This window comes from Typopeltis vanoorti, chromosome 7, assembly GCF_054136105.1.
Source record: "Typopeltis vanoorti isolate ZY-2024b chromosome 7, IOZ_Tvanoo_1.0, whole genome shotgun sequence".
NCBI lineage: Eukaryota > Metazoa > Arthropoda > Arachnida > Uropygi > Thelyphonidae > Typopeltis > Typopeltis vanoorti.
Window position 1 is genome coordinate 90,861,836 of NC_143555.1, and position 21,160 is coordinate 90,882,995.

General features: G+C 34.6%; 2 protein-coding genes across 2 annotated transcripts in view; both read left to right on the top strand.

Annotated features, from left to right (window-relative positions):
* The first annotated feature begins 4,610 nt into the window (after positions 1-4,610).
* LOC150104855 (putative Ras-related protein Rab-33) lies at positions 4,611-8,971 on the top strand. The gene is made up of 2 exons (XM_090396012.1): positions 4,611-4,865; positions 8,610-8,971. Exons 1-2 carry the CDS (start codon positions 4,656-4,658, stop codon positions 8,967-8,969), a joined length of 570 nt encoding a protein of 189 aa, XP_090252138.1. The 5' UTR covers positions 4,611-4,655; the 3' UTR covers positions 8,970-8,971.
* A 343-nt stretch (positions 8,972-9,314) lies between these two features.
* Positions 9,315-21,160, top strand: part of LOC150104856 (protein ZBED8-like) — a 45,169-nt gene continuing 33,323 nt past the window's right edge. The window contains exon 1 of the mRNA XM_090395080.1: positions 9,315-9,356. Within this exon, the coding sequence (XP_090251206.1) occupies positions 9,315-9,356 (42 nt within the window). The remainder of the gene's footprint in view (positions 9,357-21,160) is intronic.

Consider the following 21,160-nt stretch of genomic DNA (forward strand, 5'->3'; position numbering starts at 1 on the left):
AATAATTTTAAAAAAAACATGAACAGTCCAAATCTAATTTGAAAGAATTAAGTCAGATTTGGATTTGTTGATGGTCTCCTCTCTAGAGAAAGAACTTTGACACTTCTGCCCGTCAACTCTTTCATCTATCTCTCATATCTAGATGGTGCTATCGTGATATTTCACAAAGACAAGACTAGCTCTTAGCATCAGTCTCTCTTCCGACTTTTATATTGTCAACCAAGAGAAATAATTTTCCTTTTTTTATCTTTTATCAGAAATACATCAGAAGAATCCTGAATAGCATGAATATGGTATCCCATCAGTTATACTCAAAATTTGTCCCCCAAAATTAATATACTCATCAAACTTTTATAAAGGCCTGTGTAGCTCAGTAGAAGTGTCGCTTGCGTCCTTTGCGCTTGGTCGCTCGAAGTTAGACTTAAGTTCAAGTCTAGTCGACGACTGGAGGAACTTTTTCTAAACCTTTCTTCGACCGGTTCCCGAGTTAGTCTATCTCTGGCACAGGTAAGCGGGTTTTTCGTCCCGTAAACTCAAGAAAATCGACCGTAGCACACACAAGCTGTTACCTGCTATCTCAATATTATGGAAGCAAGTAAGCCTATAATTAGTCAATCCCAGAATAGGAGGATTGTCAAGATAAATATTTTTGGCAACAACAATAATTAACATGTTCACAACGTTATCATCTCTTGATAAATGTTTTTCAACGATAAATGCTTGATATATCACAGTAGACGTTTACGCGCTGTGTTCTGGTCTAAAGAACATCCACATTATGTAGAAGAGAATGGAAATACTGTACATGTATACATCATATATGATTATACTGAATGTAGTACACATATTTAGACATGTTATCGAACTCGTTTGTTCCTGAACTTTGCTGCTCTGCGCACGAGATATTGTACTTGTATGCTTGCAGCAAAACAGTGCTTGAGCACATTATGTCTTGATCTTGCAAGAGTTCCTAACTGACGTATTTCCTCAGAGCTGGATTAATCCAGAATCCTCAAAGGCTCCACCCACCCATTCTGTCAGTGGTTACAGAAAGTCCAAATCTCAGAACATATCACATGTAACAATTTCTTGTGGGATAACGTCGTTTTCCTACTGCTATGTGGACAGCGGTATGACACCAGTGAAGTTAAATTCCGTATGGCATTATAACATTTATACCTACTATGATACTGAGATGGATGACATGTTGGATATAGCAATGGATTGTGCTATATCTTGAAAATGACTGGCAGCAAACAGATGTTCTACATTAACTCTACTGTCCTATATTTCTAAAATATCTCAAAGATAATAAGGATCTCTTTTCCACAAGAAATAGCAGTTCTCCCAACAATAATGCACACTTTGAAAAATAGCATAATTTCAATTAGCTTTGGGATTTTATGGAGGAGAAGGTGCTTAAAAGTAAAAGTTAAATATATTTACCTTTGCACAACCAAAGGTTGTCCAAAGATAAATTAGCTGTAAAGGACATCAACAAAAACAAAATAAACAATTAAAATTTTACCATCATATAACAATTTTAAATTGGTACAAAATGTTATAGGACACTAAAATAATACAGTTTACCAATCATGTATCTAAAGGGATCTTAAAATACTAATCAAAGAGAGATTTTTGCTCTATGCTACTGGATTCTGGCCACGCATATTGGTGGGATTATGCTGGAAGAAACTGATCAGGCCAGGGATGTTGAAGTTCATGGACCATGTAGCAAAGATTGCAAATACAACACAAAAGATAATTGGAATGTTGAAACAAACTTCGATATGTAAAGATAAGATAAGGATGTCATTTTGCCTCTTTACAAGGACGTTAACTTGATTAAACCTCACTTTGGCGATTACGCGCAGGTCTAGTCTCTTTGTTTCCTTTCTTTCTGTGATTCTGATATAGTGGAGAGAGTGCAAAGGAGAGTGTTCAAAATAATATCAAAATGAAGACAGATTGAGAATTTGTAGGCTGCAGACACTAGCAAACAGGAGAAAGAGGAGTGATATGATTGAGACTTACAAACTTCTGAAAGGGTCATACAGGATTTCAATTGATAAAAATTTTCAATTTATGGAGGGTGAGAAAAGGACAAGAGGACATCCTTAGAATCTGAGAATGAATGCCGCTAAGTGGGGGGGGGGGGGGAGGACTAAATTTTTCTCTCATAGAGTGGTATATGGTTGGAAGGGATTGCCATTGGATGTGATGTGTGCAAGCAGTGTGAATGAATTCAAGAATAAGTATGATAGCTGGTGCGTATAGTATATGGCCTCCCTCGAGGTAATAATAATAATAATAATAATTTTTTTTTAAAACAGAGTAATTTATTGCACCTGTTCAGTATTTAAAAACAAAAGTGTCGATATTTAAACTTTAAAACATTTCAGTCCACGACAATCTATAAAAAGCATATAGAAATATGGATGAATTTCATAATTCATCCACATTTGACTACGTATAACTGCAGCGATCCCTCAATAGCCAAACCTTCAGTTAACACACCTTGAATGACAATGTCAAATGACTTCTGGTGTGGCACCATGGTTAATGTACTTTCAATAAATCATGTCTTCCATTATCTGACTAGCAAATTGATTTCTTAGCATAGTTAGGTAATTCTGTTATTACTGTAATTACAATGGAAAAACAAGCTTTGAAATAACTAGCTAAACTGTATACATCTTAATTACACAACAGTGCTGATATTTGCAGAAATATTAAAGAGATAAGATGTCAGTAATAGTAAAAATTTACTGTCATTATAACAATGAAATTCCTTTCAAAAACAAGTGATAATTAAAAAAAATCCTTGATTTCAACGAAACTACTGGGGATATAATACTTGGATTTCTGATATATGCACAACAGTTCAAGGAAATATAACTCAAAAATAAGTTAGGTATGCTATGTAAATGTCAGACCAGCTTCTCCGTATGTACTATAGATTTTCTCAATAGTATTTGCATATGCTGCTGTACAGAGATCCAGTCCTAAATTATACTTCTTTGTAGTTCTCATAATTGCACGTGCAGATCTCTCCATCATGTAATCTAGCCCTGAGCGAACAATATCCTTTTCTAAAAAGCCTTACTAGGAACAACTGGAATGCGTCCACCTGCAGTACTGTCGACAGGCTGTAGCATAGAGGCAACCTGCCTCACGGCGCAGCTTAGTAAAGGCGCTCGTCCAGCCATATTGCAGTAGGCGCCGTCGCTACGCTAACAGGAATTGTTAGCGTAGCAAGTGCGGAAAGAAGTATTTCTGAGCTTAAATTATTTGATTAAAAATTATTTGCTAACAGCAATGATCCAAGAAAGATTGGTTGGTCTAGCAGCTATATCGATAGGGGAGGACATAGCTTATATTTTATATTTAGAAGAGCTTATAAACAGTTTCATTGTGCGATATCCCCATAGAGCAAACATTTAATTAATATTATTATGTAATGTTTTGCTTTAATGTTTCTCTTGTAATCAAAACAAAACCGCAATTGGAGATTTTCTTATATTTTTATCTTATAATCCATCAGGGGCGATATTTAATTGTTTGCCTCAGAGCGCGATTTAATCTGGTGACGGCCCTGTCTACTTTCCTTCCTAAATCTCCTCTCTAAGGATTTTTGGGCACTTTCTAATAAAATAATTAGAATCCCTTTCATATTTGAACAGGAGTCGGCCATAACTAACATGATTTAAATTCTTTAGCCATTCGAAATATGAAACTGTAACACCACCAGCATTAATATAAAGATCAGGAATTACTAAGATATTGCGATCAGTTAGAACCTTGTCTGCTGCTGCTGGAGTTGTGGGTCCATTGGCAGCCTCTGCAATAATCTTACATTGAATTTTATCTGCATTTCTCAGTGGCAGCAGGCACCAAAATATCACAAAATATCACACAAAATAATAATAATAATAATAATAATAATAATAATAATAATAATAATAATAATAATAATAATAATAATAATAATAATAATAATAATATTATTATTATTATTATTATTATTATTATTTATTATAATATATATATATATATATATATATATATATATATATATATATATTATAATTATTACAGTATCTATGTATGCAATTTATCTGAGACAAAATAAATATATATATTTAAGAATATTATTAACTTGCAAGTATCTGTTATGTAATTGTTAATCGTGTATGTATATATAATTATTACTGTATCTATATATGTAATTTATCTGAGACATAAAAAATATTATTATTATTATTATTATTTCATAACTTAAATTGCTATTCTGTTACCAAGCTCGGAAAGAAGAAAGGGAAAATGTTTGCTTCCTTGTTACTTGCTAATGATACACTCTTGAATTAGATCAAGCAACCAGGTCATCGCTAAAGGATACTGACGTGCTGTGGGTATAAAATATTTATTATTTTTTTTTTTAATGAATGTTTCGAGATTTCTTTCCTATCGAATTGCATGTGTTGACACAGTGTGATCATAGGCTATAACAGCTGATTGTGATAAACGTTATCAGCAGTATTATCCGGTAGGAAAACCGCAGCTGTATTAATATAGTTTCCTTTCAATATGTAATAAGTTCAAAAGCTATTATGCTATTTTAGGTTTCGTCTTTCCCTAGTTCTAATTTCTGAGACATGGCATTCAACAATACTAATATGCGGTGGGAAGATAAAGAAGAAATAGAAGAAGAGCTTTACAAAATAACTATTGTTGGTGATACGGAATCAGGAAAGACATGTTTAACAGCTCGCTTGTGTGGAGAGGAGTTTCCTACAGAGACAAAAACTACGATAGCTTTTGAATGTAAAGAAACATCAATAGATCTAGATGATCGCAAAATTAAGGTAACTTCTGCTCGATGTATTTCTTTAATGAATTTTATCTTACAATTCTCTGAAGTAAAATATTTTTTTTTCAAACTTGATAATATCCACTATGTCGTTTAATTTTTTTTTCTCTGAAGTAAAAAATATATATATATATATATATATATATATTTTTTTTTTTCAAACTTGATAATATGTTCTGGTGTTCTGGCCCTTCAGAACACACGCAATTTACAGACAAAAAAAAAAAAAAAGAGGTGGTGGTGAAGGTGGGCGATAGATGGCGTTGATGGAGATGATTCGCAGTAGAGGTTCGATGTAGTGGTTGAGACAGTTGTAGGTGTCCTCCCCCGATGAGTCTTCGGACTCCTTGGAGGTGTCAGGAATAATAATAATAATAATAATAATAATAATAATAATAATAATAATAATAATAATAATAATAATAATAATAATAATAATAATAATAATATCCATTATGTCGTTTTATAGCAGACTAATAATTCGGAACATTGGACAGCGCCATCTAGTGTATAAAATAAGAATATTTGGGAGTTTACTTTGTTCATGTTTCTGGTGTGGCAGAGATTTCAATTCTACGGACTTTTTTATTTATTCATTTATTTAATATAAATATATAGGTATTACCAAAAGAAAGAGTTATATATTCCATTCTAGTAGTCTCTAAGCAACTTTTGAAAGTAATCGATCAGTAATTGCATCATTATCTTATCGAACAACGGATTTTTTTTTTTATGTCAAAAAGTGCGTATGTGTAATTTATATACATTAAGGATACAAGAGAATGCGTTTGTTGAAACATTCTAATATCTGTTTGAAAATCACTGAAACTATTTTTTTTTTTTTTTGGAAAATGAATACATATTTCTGAATACAAAAAAAAAAAAAAAAAAAAAAAGATAAATGCGTGTAAGAATAACACCGATGTCACAACACTCCAGCAAAAACATGTCTTCCCGAAACTCATTGTGTCCATTAATTAATTAATTAATTTATTTATTTATTCTATAGTCATTAAGTGTATAAATGGACGCAAAATTCTAAAGATAATCTTTAACCATGTGCAGTTAATACACATAATTGTCATAGTAATGTTTGTCTCTTATATGGCCAATGCAAATATCGAAACCAAGAATTTGTTTGAAATTCCTTCCCACCGTTCATACAGTCATCTTCTCGAGGCAACCGATTATAACCTTTTTGTTACTCTAAAATAAATAAATAAATAAATAATTTACATGATGATATGAAGGCAAGGAAGTGGCATGTATTGTTCTGCAGGAAAAACTGAAAACTTTATTTTTAAATGGATTAAAACGTTTATAAATCATAAAAAAAAATTGTTTTCATTTTCCCCGCTTTTATATATGTTGAATAAACTCAACAGCGGCATCAATAATTATTGATTGTATTATTATTTATTATAATATTAAGTATTATAATACTTAAGAAATTATGTTTGTCTTGCTCACGTTTCTCGTACTGTGAAACAATGTAGAATATCCTGAATATAATGAGTGGTGTTTTCACTTTCTTTATACATTTTTAATTTCATAAATATTTGGATCATATAAAAAATGGTAAATAATGTTGCACTGAACCAATACAAAGAAGAAGAAGAAGAAGAAGAAGAAGAAGAAGAAGAAGAAGAAGAAAACTAAGCAAGAAACGCGAGAAGGTCAAGAATGGTAAATACTACGTGTGTATGTAGCAAAGCTACTGCAATAGCAAACTGGTCAGCCACCTTGTTGCTGGTTTGTTCAAAATTTCTTTGGTATACAACTGCCGAACAGTAATTCTTCCCTAAGGATAAAATACCACTGTTTTCATTATATACCTAATATGTATTAGGCAGGGAAGCCTAATACAGATTACAAGACGTCATTAACCACCAAACATCTACATGGATAAAATATATCAAAAATCAAAATGATGAACTTTGTAACCAACATATTTCAATAGTATCCAAATATTATATGAACTTCAAAGGACGCTTCTCATCCATGTAATCATTGACGTATAAACACGGTCAAGGTCGGTTCGGTGGTTAAACTAAAATGATTACTTATACTAAAGTGCGAATTAAAGAGTTTTGAATGCATTAAAGGAAATTCGTTTTTCTTTTTTATCAACGCAAATGTTTTGCGTTGATAAAAACATAGTGCAATACTATCTAAATTATGAGTAGAAAAATTTACAGAAAATCGAAAACACACTTTAATGGGAGATATGAAAATTCAGCTATTAATGAGATGACAACAATTCTGACAAATTTCCACGCCGATAGGGGACTATTTGTATTGAGATTCAGCTTCTTGTGGGCAGTTCTTAGATCTTGTTTTTATAGGCACTTTACACTGCAAATGTTTCATCATTATTATTTGTTTAAATATGAAGTTATAGCGTGGGGGGGTGACGACCCCACCTCGTGGTGAGTTATGAAACTCCCCCCCCAAAAAAAAAAAATGGGAGGCAAAGGCCCTACATGGGGCTGTAGTGCCGGAGAAGAAGAAAAAGAAGAAGAAATATGAAGTTATATGTTGCATTTCTTATGCGGAAGTGCATAATATTTTATTATTTTAAAAAGTGTATTAAATTTTCTTACGGTGTATATATCCATTGGTTGGAAAGATCTGGGTGGTTCGAATTTTGTATAGAATACAAAGAACATATTTAAAGGATTTTCATCTGATAATAAGTTAGCCGGTTTTATGAGTCCCGTCTGTTTTTTGCAGAGGGACATTTTATTATTAATAATAATAATAATAATAATAATAATAATAATAATAATAATAATAATAATAATAATAATAATAATAATAATAATAATAATAATAATAATAATATCCTATGTCTGTATATTGAATGTGTTCTTCTGGTTGGTTTGCCTGTATTCAGGGATGAAAAAAAACCCCGAGTTTCCAGGAGGGCGAACCCTCTAACTCTGTATGTAACCGGCTAGTTTACTATCATTAATGTTAGCAGATCATTTGATTGAAAACAACCTGATAAAGGTTTCTTCACATCATAGATGGGATTCGAACTTGGGCTTTTCCAACAAGGGCACTTCTAACCTGAGTTACGAATGTTCAATGTCAACATAGATTACATCTTAGAAAAGAAAATATACAATGTAAACTTGATTATCTGTGCCATTTCTCTTAAGTTTATTAGAATTATAATTTTTTAGAGGAAGAAGACATCGCTTAACAGATACCCTTCGACGGGAATAAAAAGTAGTTCACATTCTGCTCGGACATATGAATTAATATCTATTCGTAGAAACGGTGACTATACCACTCTCTTCGATACATTTCTTTTTATCTGAAAGGACCATTATTTTCTTTCGGAAACACTCAAATGACAGAAGTAAATAGATACAGCACTAACCGCATTAATTCTGCAGTATTAGAGGTGTACAGAAATAATACGATGTCATATTTTTGCAAAGGAAAATATTTATCTTTTATTCCCAAATTAAAGGGGAAAAATAGTATCTGGAAATTTTAAGGAGATAGGAATTTATCTATATCTGTAAAGCGGAATTCATCTAATCAATTACTTCTTTTTTCTCGATATACTGTATTTGAAGGTTCAACTCTTTATGAGCAGGTTTCCATTAAGCTCTATTTTCTAATGTGGCAAAAAAAAAAAAAAATAATAATAATAACAAATGACACACACACACACACACACACAGAAAATAAAATTATTTTAATTATTGATTTTTATGTCTTGCAGTTCCAGATATGGGACACAGCTGGAGTTGAAGAATATCGACAATACATGGCGTATCATTTTTATGCAAATACGTCTGCTGTTATTATGGTATATGATGCTACAAATGCCACCTCGTTGTCAATGCTTTCAGAATATCTTAAAGAATACAGACTGCTTAATATTCCAAGCTATCCCAGATGGATTCTCCTAGGGAATAAATATGACTGTAAAGATCATTTGAAAATAAATCACCAACACGGTGCTGATTTTGCTATTGACTATAATATGCAATTCTGTGAGATCTCAGCCAAGGAAAGTGAATATGAACTCTTTAAAGCTATACTAGTAAGCATTGCTCAGAGTGTAAAACGAAAACAGTAATAAAATATATAATATAACTTAAATAAAATGATTTAGGTAATGTCAACAAAGTGCATCTTAGTCAGTATCTTTCTGGAAAATCGGTTAGGAAATATTTCAGCTGAGCTGTCCAAGCACTTGTGATAAATTTAGCCTTATTGATATGGATATCTGCATCACAGATGTTGATAAAATAACTTGCAGGTTTATCTTTATCACTTGATAAAGTTAAAACTTGCAATTTCAGAATAAGATTATTATAGATATACACTCATGAACACAATGTATAAGATATAAGATGCATATCTTATATACACTCATGAACCAAGACATTATAACCACACTGCCTGCTACCAGCCAGCCAGAATGCATGGTGGTCGGAAACAGGAGTATGGTGGCGGCATTCTGGTAAGTTTTTTTCCCCCTTTTTTCTTCTTATGGACATCATCGGATTGTCTTGTCCCCAGTGAATACATATTGACTAATTCTTACCTGAGGATTGTTTCGCACCAGATAATTTCCCTTCATGGTGACCATGTAGCCCGATGGTTCTAGACCAGCGTTTCTCAACCTTTCTAAACCCAAGGACCAGTAAAATGCCTAAAACAATTCTACGAATCATCTAAAACAATTCTAAGTTATGTAATTTCTTTAAAAATCTTATGTGGGGGATTACCAACATTTGGGGAAAACTGTGCCATTTATAACATAATAAATCTAAAAGCATGTTTTGAATACATATGGAAACATAATTAATTAAATTGGAAGTAATCGATTAAAATGTATCATTAAACAAAGTTTTAATTTTTATAAAACAAATAAATAATATGATATAATTATTTTACTACTTACTTTTAATGAGATAGTTGGGCTTCTCGGCCCTTGCAGAGTTGCTGGATATTTTGGCTCAATATTGATCAACTTCAGTCGAAGATCGACACACACACACACTAAGACGATTTCTGTATTTTGTTTTATTTGAAGGAGCGATGAAAATTTTTCTCACAAAGATAGGTTGTAGAAAACTGCATGACGATTTTCAATGCTTGTTCAGCTAATTCGGGAAATTCATTTCTCACTAAAGGCGAGATCCAGAATCGAGCCAAACCACGATCACGGAATTGCATTTTAATCCCACTGTCACTTGAAAGCTCAATTAACTGTTCTTTTTTCGATAACGAAAGGTCGTTCTCGTGACTATAAACCTGAAATGGATCGCGAATCCACAGAAATTTCTTACGTAAGTTATTTGGAAAATATGTTTCGAAAATTCTGTTTCAGAGTTTTGAGGTGGTCACAAACCCTTTCCAGAAACTCAGAATCAACAAAAATATCATTTTCCACTAAAAAGGATTCCAATGTTGGAAAATGAGCAAATTGTCTGTCTTTTACATAACTAATCCATAACACTAGTTTTTTCTCGAATGTCTTTATTTTGTCATAGGCATCAAGAACAGTTAAAGAATTTCCCTGAAGGGAGAGTTTAGTTCATTTATTATTATTATTTGACACCTCCAGGGAGTCCAAACTCTCATCGAGGGAGGTCATCTGCTCTATAGCTCTGTCTCAACCATTCAATCCACCAATGTCATCTACGGCCAGCCGCCGCCACTAGTATTTCTACAGACAACACAAACATCCATGCCCACGGAGGGATTCGAACCCGCAGCCTTTTGGGTGGAGAGCGGATACGCTAACCACTCGGCCAGCCTGGATGGCCGAGTGATTAGCGTATTTCGAAATTTAATTTCGAAAAAATGTCTGAAAGATAGGATAGTGTTGATAACCACACTTCGTCAAGAAGGCGTGATGCAAAATCAGAATTACATTCATTTACAAACGTTAACCTTGTACTTTGCCCCTGGAAAGCCAGCGAATTTATGAATGAAGCAAAAGTTGTATATATTCACTGCCCATTGCATCGCAGAGTACGGAAAATAACCTGTTTTTTAACGGTCGAGCCTTAATAAAATTAACTAGCTTTACAGTTGTATAGCACAGATTTAAATTCTGGTGGCATTCCTTTGTATCCCAATTTATATCCGGATCTACTTCTTTGACCTTAGAAACAACCCCACTATGCTTGCCTGTAAGGGTAAGAGCTCCATCTGAACAGAAGCCCATACATTTTTTTCACTAAATTCCTTTGTGTATTATGTAATTATTGAGATTGTTAAATATTTATTTTCCAGTTGTTCGGGATGACAAAGTTCTACAAAACAGAATATCGTCATGACTGTTGTTATCATGCGCATATCTTAAATAGCAAATTAACTGCGCATCATTCGTAACATCAGTAGTCTCGTCAATTTGTAACGCATCATCATCATTAAGGACATACTATATAGCTCTAAGGACACACTATGAACAAGAAACACGCACCCAAAATATCATACAAACTTAATGGAACACAATATGTTCGTTCAGGCTTCCAGTTCAGCGACGCATCAATACATTCCAAGTTGTCGTGTGTGTGTGCGTGTGTGTGCGCACGCGCACGAATTTCTCAATCATAGATTTCGTAGCTTCCCAACACAGCAAAAAAAAAAAAAAAACAATAAATAATAACTAACTAGTGTCATCCTCAGATAAGCTTACATATAAGCTTCGAGGATGAAAACAGAGAAATTAGTTCTCATCCAAGATGTATCACATGTAAACCAAAGTATGTAATGTATGTATTATATGTAAACAAATGTATGTAATGTACGTATCACATGTAAACCAATGTATGTAATGTAAGTATCATATGTAAACAAATGTATGTAATGTATGTAATAACTGTAACAAAAGTATGCAAAATAGAGTGATTATGTCCATTGATATTGTATATATAGAGTGTAAAATTGCAAAGAAACGTCTGTAACAATCATCATTATGAATATTATAATAATATATGTTGTAAACAGTTATTGTTATTATTATAATTTAAAAAAAAAACTTTATGTACGAGAAAGTATTTGTTATGCATAATTGTCTTCATATAATGTCTATAATTTATCTGAGAAATAATAATAAAAAAAATTATTTTTTTAAAAAATTATTTATTATTATTATTATTATTATTATTATTATTACCCACAGAAGAAAAGCGAAACACAGAAGAAAAACAGACTGGGAACACCTGTCATCAGATTCAGCAGATATCTTATACAACAACATTAAACTCACACTGGAGGAAATATATAAGAAAGCTACAAAGAAAGTCAGAATTCGTTCAGAAACAACACAAAATCCTTGGATAACACAAAACTTAATCCTAGATATACACAGAAAGGACGCATTATGGAAAGAATTAAAGTGATATCCAAATAACACAGCTTTAAAAACTGAATATAAGATAATATGGAATCGTCTTACAACACAAATCAGAAATGCAAAAAGAAGCTACTACAGAGACAAAATAATCTCTGCACAAAACAACATGAAACAAACCTGGCATCTGATCAATGAGATGCTAGATTGTGTTCCCAACACCACCGCCTCCAAAACCATAAAACACAGCTTCATAAAAGACGCAAAACCTATCCAACAACTAGCAAATGACTTTAACCAATACTTTGCAGACTCCATCCAAGAACTGCACAGAAATATTCCCCCAATCACAAAACGTGACCCTTCACTTAGACCACAATCAAAACAGACATTATGGTTCTTAACCATAAAAGAAGCAGAACTTCTCTCTGCAATACATCAAATCAAACCAAACAAAGGCCCAGGAATTGATGGTATAAGACCTAAAGATATAAAGCAACATGCAACTAGTTTAAGTCCTATCCTACTAAAATTAATAAAAAAAAATATTTAAAACAGGACAGATACCAAGTATGCTAAAGACCGCCATAATCACACCCATATACAAACATGGAAAAAGAAATTTAATCAGCAATTACAGACCCATAGCAACATTACCAATTATCAATCAAATTATGGAGCGGATCATACTGAAGAAACTCACAGCATACACAGAGACCTTTCATATTATCCCCAAAACAATATGGTTTTCAGAAAAATAAGGGAACAACAACATCTCTCTTGGAAGACTTCGCAGACGTAATTAATACCGCCTTAGACAAAATAAAATTGCCATGGTAGTCTTTATTGATCTAACTAAAGCATTCGATACACTCACACATCAAACCTTGTTAGAAACGTTGAGGCATGTTGAATAGACGGGCCTTTTCAAAATAGAAAGCATATCACACGTATCGGATCAAGCCGAAGCAGAGAGCTACCAGTAACCTGTGGAGTACCACAGGGAGCTGTACTCTACCCAACTCTATTCAACATTTACAAGCATGACATTAATCAGCTACCACTCAAAGGTAAGATATTCCAATACGCAGACGATACAGCAATAATATCCATCCACAATAACACAAGCATAGCCCAAACAAATATGCAACATGACATAAATCTGATCATAGACTGGCTCACGAAAAACTCCATACACCTAAACTCAGAAAAGACAAAATTGATGATATTCAGAAATCCACTAACGCAACCAGTTGATAACAAATATATAACCATCCAACATCCACATTCCAACATAAAAAACACACAGAACAGCAAAACCACTACAATCACTCAGGTTGAAACAATACGATACCTTAGAATTTACTTCGATGCAGATATGAACTGGAATAGCCACATAAACCATCTACACCAATGCTTCCAAAACTTCTGGATGTCAGGACCCCTTTGCAAAAATTAAAATATTTCACGGCCCCCCCCTCGAAAAAAATCGTAATAGAGAGATATATTATTATAATATTTATTATATTTATATTCAATACAAAATATACACAGCGAATATTCCAAAAATCAAATGCATACATTACATTTTTTGCCTCTTACCGTTTGGTTCTGAAGACGATGCGGGCTGTTCTGGTAAAATATGAAATACTGTTCTTTTTTTTTTTTTTTTTTTTTGAGTCTGTTTCTGCTTCTTCTGATTGTTCGTGGGGATTTTTTATATTTTTTATCAGCCACTTATCCATCTGAGGGTTAAATTTTTTGACGTAGAATAGATCAAATAATATCACCACTTACCGATACTGGCACACCACAGACTGGTAACATGAAATTAGTGAATATTACCTGAATAAGAGAATCCCTGGACCAAGAACATTTTTCTCTTTTGTGACTTTTCTCCCTTTACGGTAATTAAGCCTAACGCGAAACAGACAGCAAAGGCAGGTTATTAAAACGTGCATATGATTGGTGCGGTATTAACAAAAGATCGCGCAACTGAAAGATAAAAGCATAGCTGACAATTAAGTTGAAAGGCTAACTCTCTTCAACTGAATTCCATGTGTGAAACTGCCATAACATTCATTATATATATATGTATATATATATATATTACTTAGTTTTAACACTTTTGCGAATTTTAACACGTTCGGTTGAATTTTATTGCTGCCTTGGGAAATCGAACTCACACACATCTAATTAATAACAATAGTTTTTAGTTAGATCCTGTGTTTGCCCATGCAACATATGGTTTGTTTCAGTCTACACAGCATAGTTTCTGTATGAGGGGACATGTGATTGATTTATTAGTGTGTTTTTATCCCAGTTGTCTCTAATTGCACTATTTGTTGAGAAATATATTACACAGACTCCTCATACCTTATTCACTGGCATAATAAAAGTATTTGTTTTTATTTCCTCTGCAGTATAGTGGCTGTTAGAGAGGATATATTGTTTACCACTGCAAGATGCAAGAGAATTACTATCTCCCCACATGAACTTGTTTAAGCTTTTTTTTCAAGTGTGAAGTATATGCGAAACTTTTATTGATAACAGAAAACTAGCTCGGATGACAGTGATAATATAAAACGAGTTTTGATATGTATATAAAGTCAATATCAACAGTCCCTGATTACGAACGCTTGTGATAAAAGGGACAGGAAGATTTATAGCTTCCCTGGAGAGCATTCAAGGTAAATACAATTAACCACTGCTTTGAAATGAAACATACGAATAAGCACTATTTACTAATATTCATTAAGCGCCGAAATATGCAAGAAGCAAAGTTTGTGAACCAACACCAATGTGTGAATTTTTTCATTAAAATATAAAAAATAACAAAAAAGAAATAATAAATAATAAAAGTTAAATACCTTTCTTTTAAAATAAAAAAATCTACTTAGTCTTAAAACTTTTTAAATTTGTTTTTATTATTTCATGGCCCCCCCCTCAACAAAAACTACGGCCCCCAAGGGGGCAGCGGCCCACAGTTTGGGAAGCGCTGATCTACACAACAAACTCCGAACAATAAGTGGCAAACTCTACAGGTTAAAATACATAGTTCCCACACGCCTAAAAATACTAATATACAAAGCACAATGCCAAAATATACTAAGACACGCTATAACAACGTATGCTTTCTGTGCACCCTACAAATTAAATAGATTAATGTCGCTACAGTACAAAATTATAAAACTGATCTTTTGGGAACAAAGAGAAAATAACGACTTTATATACATTGCAATGTCAGAACACAAAATACTGACAGCAAAACATTTATGTCACTATGCAGCTTTGCTAAAACATTATTTCGATGCCAACTACAGGACAGTTAGAAATACATACCGTATAACAAGACCTCAGACTACTAATTATATCACATATAAATACAATAATCACTACGGAAAGGCCACGTGAAACTTCTTCATCCCAGACATGATAAACAAATTACCTTTTGAATACAGAAACCTTACAAACTACAATAGCCTGAAAAGAGCTCTAAGGGCATAATATGAACAAGAAACACGCACTGAAAATACCATACAAACGTAATGAAACACAATATATTCGTTCAGGCTTCCAGTTCAGCAATGCATCAATACATTCCAAGTTATTGTGTGGGGAGGGGGGATGCGTGTGTGCGCGTTCGTGTGTGGGTGTGCGTGCGTTCGCGCGAATTTCTCAATCATAGATTTCATAGCTTTCCAACACAGCAAAAAAAAAACAATAAATAATAACTAACTGGTGTCATCCTCAGATAAGCTTACATATAAGCTTCGAGGATGAAAGCAGAGAAATTAGTTCTCATCCAAGATGTATCATATGTAAACCAAAGTATGTAATGTATGTATTATATGTAAACAAATGTATGTAATGTACGTATCACATGTAAACCAATGTATGTAATGTAAGTATCATATGTAAACAAATGTAAGTAATGTATCATATGTAATCAAATGTATGTGATGTGTGTAATAACTGTAACAAAAGTATGCAATATAGAGTGATTATATCCATTGATATTGTATATATAGAGTGTAAAATTGCAAAGAAACATCTGTAATAATCATCATTGTGAATATTATAATAATATATGTTGTAAACAGTTATTGTTATTATTAATATTATTATTAAAAAAAACTTTATGTACGAGAAAGTATTTGTTATGCATAATTGTCTTCATATAATGTATGTAATTTATCTGAGAAATAATAATTAAAAATATATATATATTATTATTATTATTACGGGCAGCTCCAAGGAGTCCTTAGACTCATCGAAGGAGGCCCAACATCATGTCAAGAACAACTATTCAACATTCACACAGTACTATCTATCATACTTCTCCTTGAACTCATTTACAGTCGTGGCACCCACAACAGATTCTGGCTGCTTATTCCACTCATTTACCACTCTCCAAGTAAAAAAACCAAGCTCTAACACCCCTGCTAACCACACTGGTATCAAGCTTCCATGGATAGCCCCTAGTCTTCCCACTACTAGTCCTATTCTCCAAAATATCTTCTGAATTGATCTTATAGAAAACCTTCAGTAATTTTAATGACTCAATCATATCACCCCTTTTCTGCCTATCAACCAATTTCTGCAGCCCACAAATCTTCAACCGGTTCTCATAAGGTTCATTCCATAGTCCTGCTATTATCTTGGTCACTCGTCTCTGGATCCTCTCCACCTCCTCCGCATCGAGAAGAAACCATTGCGCCCATATCTGGGCACAGTAGTCTAGATAGGGGGGGGGGGGGCTTATCAAGGCTCGATACAGAGGAACAATACCTGTTTGTCTCTGCTCGTTAAAGTATATGCGAAATTGTTTTTTAGCAACCAAGCGATTTGATAAGCTGATTTTGCCACTTTTGCGATGTGTCCCCTAAACTTCAAATCCCTATCCACCACACTCCCAAATCCCTGGCCTAAATCTCCTGGAGTACAGCTCCACCAATGTGATATACTGCTGCTAATATTTTCACCCCAAAATGCAAAACCTTACATTTTTCCACATTAAATTGACATCCATTCTCCTTAGCCCAGTCCTCCAAACTATCCAAATCATCCTGCAAAATTTTGACATCCTGAGCATTCACTATTGCTCTACCTAACTTTGCATCATCTGCAAACAGATGCACACTTTCCTATATCGTTAATGAACAAATGAAACAGTTGCGGTCCAAGAACAGAACCCTGCTGCACACCGCTAGTCGCAGACCATCTTTTGGACTCAACTCCTGAATAAACCACTCTCTGATATCTCTCCATCAACCACCCTCCTATCCATCTCACCAACCCTATATCCATTCTCATATGCTGCAGTTTACTTATTAGAATTCCATGTGGTATCCTATCAAAGGCTTTAGCAAGGTCCAGTAGAATCACTGTAAACCCGTTACCCTTATCCAGTTCAGCCGTCACTGTGTTAGAGAACGTGAGCAAGTTTCTGAGGCATGATCTACCCTTCACAAAACCATGCTGTCCCCCATAAAGTATCCCATTTTCATCTATCCAATCTTGTATTTTTCTCTTCACTATTTTCTTCCTCTTGACAACAATTCCTGATATGCTGATCGGCCAGTAATTTTCAACAGCAGTCTTGGAACCTCCTTTATGCAGTGGAACTATTTTTCCCCTCTTTCCACCCCTTTGGGACTAACCCAACCCGAAACTTAAATTAAACAAAATGGTCAAATGCACTGACAATTCTTTAGCCGCTTCTCGTACGACACGAGCTGGTATACCATCCAATCCCGCAGATGAGTTAACATTCAGGTTTTGTAACAGACTATTCACCTCCACTTCATTCACTACAATTCCCGTATAAGCTATCTGTTCTTCCATTTTTGCAATGCCACCACATGGATGATATACTCTTGCAAAGTGCTCACTCAGTAATTCTACTACATCGACTGATTCGGTTACCTCCTTGACATCGGCATTCTTTAAAATCAATCTGCCGTATACATTTTTTCTTTTACTTGCCACATATCGAAAAAACTGTTTGGGATTCTCTTTGGCCTGCATGGCTAATGTTCTTTCATAATCCGCTTTTGCTTTTCTTACCACACTCGCAACCCTTCTGGCCTGGGCTTTATACCGTTCATGTGCCTGCAGGTCACCTTTCTACTTAAATTCCCTCCATAGGTGTTTCTTTTTTTTCAGCTCAAGCTTAATAGTGTTATTCATCCATTTAATCCCTACTTGATTTATTATTCGGACTCTAGGTATACAGTCAGCTATTGCCTCCTGTAAAATCTTCTTAATCACCTCCCATGCACTATCAAGATCTACCCTTGCAGTTTTACATGCCATGCTACTGAACCAATGAAACTCCTAAGCTTGTCATACTTACCAGTCCGATAATTCCACATGTACCCTTTCTTAATTGTAAATTCCACACCTTTAGCCACCTCCAAGTCAAGACCCTATGATCACTCTCACCAATTGGTGGCAATGTGGTCATATTCGTTATAGCCAAATCCTCAGATGCAATTACTAGGTCAAGTACCCTCCAACCCCTAGTATTTTCCATTACATGCTGTCGCAGATAGTTATCCCTTAATAACTGCATAAAACCCAATTCCTTCCTCACATGTGTCCTCTCCTCCTCCAATCAATGCTACCATAGTTGAAATCTCCCATAATAATTACCCTCCTTCCACTCATTTCTTCTATTTACTTATGCATACTATCTCCACCATCTTTTCCATCCCCTGGTCTCTAGCAGCACCCAATTGTATATTTTGTTTTCTGCTAGCCACAAATGTGCTCTTTTCTCTATCCTGTAATTCAACTTCTATTCTCCTTGGCTGCAGCTCATCAGCTATCATCAATAATACTCCCCCCCATTTTAATTCTCTCTGTCATTCCTGAACACACTATACCCTTCACATTCAATCCCACGAGCTATATCATCTTCAATCAGCCATGTTTCACTAATGCCAATAACCTGTGGTTTGGAAGTGTCAACCAAGGCCAAAAATTCTTCCTTCTTGTTCCTAATACTCCTAGCATTAGTATACATGAATTGCAGACCCCCGTTAGCCCCCATCCCTACCTTGATGCCTTACACTAACTCTCCCATTTTGATTTGTTGTCCTTATTCGCTCAGGCATATTATACTCATTCATACACTCAACTGCCTCCCTAAGGTCTGCATATCTACCCTCCATTAATAAATCGAGTTTCCCTGATTCTGCACATCCACTTCATTCAACAACACTTTTTCAATTCTCCTTACACCGAATCCATTCAAATGCAAATCATTCATCTTATATAGATCCTTTCGCCCGTCGAACTCACTCCACACGTCCACAAATTCCACACCACTCGTCATACATAACCCACGCATAAAGTCATTTGCAATTATGGCCCTCCTGCTAAACTCTTCACTCTCATACCACGGTAAAAAGACTAATCATCCTAACTCTCTCTCTTTTCTTTTGCTACCTCAAACAATTTATTTAGGTCCTCTATCATTTCCATTTTATCTCCTTTCAAATCATTCGTACCTGCCACCACTATAACTTCTTTCACGTGCTTTTGCTCCCTAATAGACTCACTTACGTACTTAATGGTCGCACCAGGTTGGTACGATTTTGTCAAATTCTCTACCATCACACCTCGTGCTAACGAATCTCCGTACAGCACTCGATCTTTCATTTTGTTTACATTCACAATCATACTCTTATTTTTCCTTTCATACTTTTTTATTGGCTGGTACACACTGTAGACATTTGTGCATACGCTCCAGCTGCCGCTTTGCTCTACCTATCGCTCCACTCAACAGCGCGATCTAACTCATTGCATCTATCTCATCTTTTTATTATATATTAAACCATTAATATGCTCTGTATTAATACCTTCATTCATACTTTCTACATTCACGCCCTCAGAGCTCTCTGGTACAACCTCCCAATTTCTTACCATATCGCTATTTTCTACATTCTGAGATTTGACAAAAATACTCGCGACCTGAAATACACTTTAACTCCTCATTTTCCTTACATTTTCTACAGACATACTCCTACATACTCCAACCGCTCTCCGCAACGCATACCTTTCGCAGGTAGTACACTGAAATCTCCTTTATGTTACCGTTATGGAACAAAGATGACGAAAACCAGTATTACTAGCTACCATTTCCCTTCTTACCGAAGCCATTTGCGCGCTTCTATTGTATTTTATCAAATTAATAATTGAAACACCAAAAACAGACACACTAAGATACGAAAAGCAAACAAAACCACGTAATATTCCAGCAAAATTGTCAATGATAACTTAAAATAACACTAAGGCTCTTCATATAATTACTAAAATAACACTTACCTTATCAGGAGCTCTCAACAAACACTACAGACCACGAGTCCCTCTAGCGGCGAATCCCGGCGAAAACCATATTCTTCTTAACGCTTTCCATTAACTGAGATTCTATGTCACCTGCCATATCATTAATTCTGCGACCGACAATCATTTGAAAGAGGACTCAAATCAACATCTTTTAGTCACTTATTGCCAAAACATAGTTTTTATCACATCTTTTATAGCTGGAAGTAATAAATTTTCCACGAGAGAGTGAGGTCTCCCTGTTTTCGCTATGTGCAAACTTAGGATGCCTTCAGTGCCTTGCTATTAATCGAACCAGGCCGAAATTATATCTGTCCCATGATTTAATGTCCCTAGGCGTCGCTATAATAATTTAATTGGCTTATTTTTCACATCACAACGTTTAGTTTCTAAATGTCGTCAGAGTTTCTGAGGTTTCATGCACTCGTTCGACAACACTTCATAACACAAAACACATTGAGGTTTCTGTTCACTTTCATCTCCACACCAACCTGAATTCCAAATATAAGGTTGGTATTGGTAGAGCCTCTGCTACTAATGGCTCATCGTTCGATGCTGTTCGCACACTCTCCCTTGATGAGTCTTTGAACTCCCTGGAGGTGTCA